Source organism: Myotis brandtii, unplaced genomic scaffold (genome assembly GCF_000412655.1).
Source record: "Myotis brandtii unplaced genomic scaffold, ASM41265v1 scaffold61, whole genome shotgun sequence".
NCBI lineage: Eukaryota > Metazoa > Chordata > Mammalia > Chiroptera > Vespertilionidae > Myotis > Myotis brandtii.
Genome location: NW_005370318.1, coordinates 2,541,761 through 2,548,442, shown reverse-complemented (window position 1 = coordinate 2,548,442; position 6,682 = coordinate 2,541,761). Strand labels below are relative to the sequence as shown.

Genomic DNA, 6,682 nt, shown 5'->3' with positions numbered 1-6,682 from the left:
CCCCTGTGAAAGGGTCGTTCGACCGCCAAAGGGGTCGCGACCCACAGGTTGAGAACCGCTGCTAGTGGTTTGTTAAACATGGCAGTTCCTAGGCCCTCTATCCTTGGCCTGTTGAGTTAGGGTTGCACAGACGTGGATTTTATAAATTCCTTCGCATGGCCAGGCCCAATCCCTGACTCGCCTTTGGTTCCCGAGGAGACTTGCCTGGGGAGCTGGAAAGAATTGGGGAAGACAAGGCAGACCAGAAACTAGGTAGCATCTCCCGCCCTTTCAAGAGGCTGCTAGGCTGATGGGTGTTAAGCCAGGTGGCCTGGCTGGACTCCTGTGTGACCTCGGAGCAGTGGCTGCCCCTTGCAGAGTTCTGGCTCCTGAGTGTAAGATGGGGAGATATGACATTGCTGACTTCACAGGTGATTGTGGTGACTATACGAATTCACACGCATCAGTGCCTTGTAGACAGTAAGTGCTCAGTAACTGCTGGGTGCTAACTTTCCCTCCTCCTCCCGCAAACCAATGCCTTAAAAATATCCAGCGCTGGCGAGGATGTGGGGCAGTGGAGACTCTCCAGGCTGCCGGTGGAGTCCCGATGGCGGAGGACTCCCGATGCGGAGCCCTGGCAGTGCCTGGGGAAGCGGCACCTGAGCGCGCACCACGACGACCCAGCAACCCCGCTCCTGGCTAGGCACCCGGAGAAATGAAGAATAAAAATACATGTCCACAGAAAGACTTCACAATATTCATCACAGCCAACAACGGGAAGCCCAGGTGCCTCTGGACAGGAGCTCGGATAGCAGGCTGGTGTGCTCACGTAGTGCAGTGGCATTTACAGCACAGAAGAACGAGTCGTTGTCCCACACACGCGAATGAATTTCATGGACGGTGAGTGTGAGGGAAGCACACACAGAAGGGCACGTAGGTGCCACTCCATTCTGTGACCCTCAGGAGCATCCTGGGCTCGCCCGCTGTGTGAGCGGTCGGGGCAATGGTGACCCTTGGCGGACAGTGACTTGGAGGCACACCAGGCGGCTTCTGGAGGGCTCGGGTTGTGAAAATTCGTCCAGCTGTACACTTGTGATCCAGGCCCTTCTCTGTATGTGCTTTATATTTTAATTAAAATTTATTTTAAAAAAATGTATGTGGGTTTAGTAACCTGACTCGGTTTCTAAAGTCATTGGGATGAGCATTGCATGGGTAGGGGTTCCGAGGTTCGGAGGTGGACCAGGCCGATGCCATGGCTCCTCCCCATCTCACCAGGCAGGAGACAGACCCACAGACACCCAGAAACATGGTTACAGCCTGGCATGTCACAGGCTCTGGGAGAGAAAATCCCAGAGGGCTGTGGGATCACAGCCAGCGTGGGGATCAGGAGGGCTTCCTGGAGGAGGGGATACCCGAGCCAGGACCTGCAGAAGAATTGCAAATAACAGCTGAAGTCTGTAAGTCTGAACAGTAACCTGCAGGGCCTGTCACTTCCTTGATTCCATGCCCCTCACTCCCCTCCACCACACAGGCCTCCCTAGGGTTCCTGGGCACATGGCCTCAGAGCCTTGGTATTGCTGTCTGGCTTTCCCCCAGACAGCCACCTGGCCCATTCCCTCTCCTCCTGCTCCAATCTGAGGCCTCCCCTGACCACTTAGTGAGAACTGCACCCCTCCCTACTTCATTTCTGTCACCAGCCTCTGATGTACGGTATCATGTGCTTATCTGTTCCCTCCAGAGCTGTGTTGTCCAATGCCATGGTCAGTACCCATACGAGGTGACTGAGTGCTTGAAATGTGGCAAGTCCCCATTTGCTGCCCTGTCAGTGATTTCACAGACTTAGCATGAGAGAAAAAAAAGTGGACTATCACATTAGTAGTTCTATATTGATTAAACGTTAAATAATATTTTGGGTTAAATAAGCTATATTATTAAAATTAATTTACTTGGTGTTTTTTTATCTTTAAAAAAAGGCGGCTACTAGAAAAAATATTTTTAATATATTTTTATTGATTTCAGAGAAGAAGGGAGAGGGAGAGAGATAGAAACATCAATGATGAGAGAGAATCATTGATTGGCTGCCTCCTGCACGCCTCCTACTGGGGATCGAGCCCGCAACCCGGGCATGTGCCCTTGACTGGAATTGAACCCAGGACCCCTCAGTCCTTAGGCCGATGCTCTATCCACTGAGCCAAACCAACTAGGGCATAGAACAATTTTTAATTGTGTTGTATTGTTACTGGTCATCTCCTCCAGTGCAGGGATTTGTCCCTTTTGTTTACAGTGGTATCCCTGGCACCTAGCAAACAGTAGGAGCTCTATAAATGCTTGCTGCAGAATGAATGAATTTCTCTCCACCATCATCTGCACCAGCCTCAGGAAGGGAACAGAGCAGCCTTCTCTGGAGCTTGGGGAACACCGGGCCTTGGGGATGGAAGGGGAAGGGGGTTGGTGCCCCTCCCCCTAGTTGGCCCAGAGTTCCTCTCTCCAGGCCCCAGGGCCATCTCCAGGCCAGGCCTGGGGTAGGGGTAGCAGAGGGTCAGGAAACCCAGCAGCTTTAAGCTCTTTCCTTCCCTCCCTGGCCTTAGCTGGGGTAAGTGGGGAGGCAGGGTAGACTGTGTGCCACAGGGTGGCCCTTGGGACCCTGAGGGGAGACCCTATAGTGGGCTGAATGTTCACCCCCCAGCTCTTGGGGGGAGGATGGTGCCTTTGCAGCCCCAGGGCACCAACCCCAGCTCCCCAGCTCCCCTTTCTCACTCCTCCAGAAGGAAGGCTTAGCTGGGCCCGCAGGGAAAACCGCAATTTGCTTCTGACATGACACATTGACGGGTTCCTGGCGGCTGTGCCCCCTTTGTGTCTCCAGAGCCCTTGTGGGCATATAAGGGCCTCCCCCAGGCCTGAGAGGGTAGAGGAGCTGACAGGAGGCTGGGGACCCCACCCACCCCTTGTGGAGCTGCAGGAGCGGGTAAGGCAGCCTGTGACAGCCCTGTCCTTGTGCAGCTCCCCCACCATTGACCCTCTGACCAGCCAGCTGTCCCAGCTGAATAACAGGCACAGAAGGAATTCACCACAGGAGGGCCCTGGGGTACCTGGAGGTAAAGCTCATTTTACTGATGGGAATACTGGGGCCTAGAGAGGGGCAAAGGCAGGGACGGGAGGGCTGAAGGGCACCCATTTTTCTCTGAGCCAACTGGCTTCCCATGGTGGGAATCTTCCCTTCTGTGAGCTGACAGAGCGCCACGATGGGACTAGTCCTGGGGAAGCAGGCAGACACTGCCGAGACGGCTGCTGGCCCAGATGTGTCCCTATGAGCCTCTGTGCAAATGGCGCCAGGGCAAACTCTGGGCAAGTGAGGTGGGGCTGGATTTCGTCCCTCTCCGCCCCTCAACAGGCACGTCTCCAGCACACAACCATGCCTGGAGGCGCGGACGCATCCCTGCCCTCTGGGGGCTTACAAGGCAAACAAGGACACAAACACCACGCTTAGCTACAAATTGTGATAAGTGCCTAAAAACAAACATTCTGGGCGAGGCTCAGTGACAGAGGGGCCTCTTCAGACAAGGTTAAGGAGGAAGGGCTTTCCAAGGAGGTGACATGCATTCGGAACCTGAAGGGTGAGGAGTCAGCCATGCACAGAACCAGAGGAAGAGCCTTCCTCAGAGAGGGAACAGCCTGTGCAAAGGCCCTGGGGTGGGAAGGAGCTTGTCATGTTTAAGACCAAGGAGGTCAAAGAGGCAGGCAGGGACCTGGTGGGTACTGGTAAGGAGCCTGTGTTCTATCGCAAGAGCAGCAGGGAGTGGGGTTTAGGCAGGGCGACATGGGGACGGAAGGTAGGTGACTGAGGGGGCAGGTATGGAACTCCATAAAGAGAAACGCTCCTCTAGGAAACTAGAAAGCTAGCCAGGCTCTCATTTCCCATCCCATTTCTTCCTTTAACATCATTCAGGATGGAGGCAGGAGAGGAGAGAAAGGAGACGTTTTAAGTCACATAGACTTGGGCTCAGATTCCGGCCCTGTCACTCATTAGCTCTGTGACCTTGGGCAAGTCCCCCCCCGCCCCCCGGCAGTTTTCCCATCTCTGAAATGAGATTCTGTGAGGCAGAGGCCTGGAAAGTGCCCTGAAGCCTGTAGCGTGCACTGAGGCTGTACGTGGGTGCACATGTTAGCGCGGTTTGCATTTGGATGGAGAGGGCTTTTCTGGGAGTGAAGCTGGCCTTGAACTGTGCCCGGCCAGTGGAAGGGCACCAGGTTGGTGGTGGGGCACAGGGAGGGGAAAGGCTTGGGCATGAGGAGGGCCTCAGAGTTCCTGCTTCTGCCCCTGCCAGGTGTGCTGCCGACAACGTTGGGCATGTGGTCCCTGCTCCTGCTCTGGGGTCTGGCGACTCCATGCCAGGGGCTGCTTGAGACGGTGGGCACACTCGCTCGGATTGACAAGGATGAACTTGGCAAAGGTGAGCCCACTACGGACAGTTGTGAGGGGTCCAGCGACAGTGCAAATGACCCCATCCTTGTGCTTGGAGCGTCTGCTTTCAGGAACAGAGGGAACAGGTTGCGGTTCTCAACTGCTGAGAGAATTCAGGGACCCAAACGTTTGCTCTCAGACTCTGAGTGGTTAGCTCACTTTCTTCTGAGAGGGGGCCTGGGTGATCTGGGCTGAGGCCCTGTGGGGCTGCATCAGCCTCAGGGACGCGGACAAGTGGGGTTGAGGCGGTCAAGGGGAAGGTGCTGGCCGTCCCACATTGCTGTGTTCCCACTGCCCCGGGGTGACAGTCTCATGGGCAGTAGAGCAGTCCTGAATAGAAAATGCTTCAGGGAGGCCCCCCCCACCTGCCCCAACCTCCACAAGGTGGCCCCTCTGTCCTGCCCTGCACACAGTCTACACACAGTCAGGCTAGGGGTGCCCAGAAGCAGTCCTGAATAGAAAATGCTTCAGGGAGGCCCCCCAACTTGCCCCAACCTCCACAAGGTGGCCCCTCTGTCTTGCCCTGCTCACAGTCTGCACACAGTCAGGCTAGGGGTGCCCAGGAGGAGCAGAGGTTGCCTTCTCCATCTTGATCAAGCCCTGGTGGCTGTGTGCTCCCTTCTTTGCTCTGTCCTCCTACCAGATAGCTCAGGGTCAGGAGCCCTAGTCGTACTATTGGCACCAAATCTGATTTGCTGTGTGACTTTGGGCAAGTCTCTGCCCCTCTCTGGGCCCTGGTTTCCCCGTTTGTAAAAGGAACCTATCTCTCCCCACCCTCTCTGCAGCCATCCAGAACTCGCTGGTCGGGGGTCCCATTCTGCAGAATGTGCTGGGGTCGGTCACATCAGTGAACCAGGGCCTCCTGGGCTCCGGAGGGCTGCTTGGAGGAGGCGGCCTGCTGGGCTACGGAGGGGTGTTTGGTGTTGTGGAGGAGCTGTCCGGGTGAGTCACCGCAGCATGGCTTCCTGACGGCCCACCTACTGTGTACCCTCCAGTGAGGCTGGTCTTTTCTTTCGTTCAGGGAATAGAGGAGAGATTGTGTCTCTTTAATTTATTGGCAGGCAGTGGGGGTGATACGGGGAGCCCTGAGTAGGGAGTCCCAGGACCCGAGTCAGAAAATAACGAGTCTACGGCATGTCAGGCAAGACAGGAAGGGCAGCAAGCCCCTGCAGCTGAGTGTTCCAGCTGTGTGTTGATCCAGTTACTCACTGTGTGACCTGAGCAAGTTGCTCAGTCCTCTGGGCTAGTCCAGGCCCCTGCATGGCTCCCTCTCTCCTCTTCTTCAGGTGTCTGTTCTGAATAGCCCGGCCCTGACTAGCCCTTCATTGTCCCCTTCTTTCCTTCAAGTTCTCCGGGGGACCTATCGCTCCCTTGCACCCCATATATTTCACTGGATTTTCCTGTCTCCCCTGCTGGATTTATACCCCAGGAAAAGCGGGACTTTTGCCTGACTTGTTCATTGCTATGTCCTCAGTATCAAAAATAGTGCTTCACACATAGTTAATGCTAAAAAATACTTTTGAATGAATGAAATCACATAATAACTAATATTTATAACTTAAGACCACCTAGCCAGGGTTTTCTGGTGTCTGGCACTGTGCTAATCACTGTAAATGAATTATCCCATGGAATCCAGAGGTAGGACTGTTATCAATCGCATTTAACAGGTAAGGAGATTGAGGCCCTGGGCAGTGAAAGGACCTGTTCAAGCTCACCCAGCTGGGGAGTGTGGCAGTGGGGGTGGGGGGGGGAACCAGCCCAGGGCTGGTAGTGAATCACGGGAAGGTCAAAGGACAGGCCCCAGACTGAAGGCGGAAGGCCAGGAGCCAGGTATGGGGAAGAGTCGCTGTGTAGGAGGAAACGGGTTGCTGGGGGAAGAAGAGGGAATGGATGTGCACCTCCCCAAACAGCAAATGTCTAGAAAGAGAGCTGGTAAGGGCTGACATGGATGTTGCTTGAGGACTACTGTGTGTCACTGTGGTCGGTATTGTCAATATCCCCATTTTACAGGTGGGGAAACTGAGGCACACAGCAACAATGCGATTTGCCCAAGGTCACACAGTCAGTTAGGAGTAGAGCTGGGACTTGAACTGCTGTCTTTTATTGGCTGCACTAGACCAGCTTTGCATGGGGTCATTGCCAGGAAAGTGAATTAATATGTGTCAAGGAGCTAAATAGAGGTTTCCGTACACCAAATGCTCAATAAATATTAACTATTATTATTATTAATAGATCTAGTCC

The 6,682-nt window shown here is 54.4% G+C and overlaps 1 protein-coding gene across 1 annotated transcript in view; it reads left to right on the top strand.

Moving 5' to 3' along the window:
* The first annotated feature begins 2,901 nt into the window (after positions 1-2,901).
* BPIFB3 (BPI fold containing family B, member 3) overlaps positions 2,902-6,682 on the top strand; it is an 18,384-nt gene continuing 14,603 nt past the window's right edge. The window contains exons 1-3 of the mRNA XM_014550652.1: positions 2,902-2,944; positions 4,305-4,430; positions 5,227-5,383. Of these exons, the coding sequence (XP_014406138.1) occupies positions 4,328-4,430; positions 5,227-5,383 (260 nt within the window). The 5' untranslated portion in view covers positions 2,902-2,944; positions 4,305-4,327. The remainder of the gene's footprint in view (positions 2,945-4,304; positions 4,431-5,226; positions 5,384-6,682) is intronic.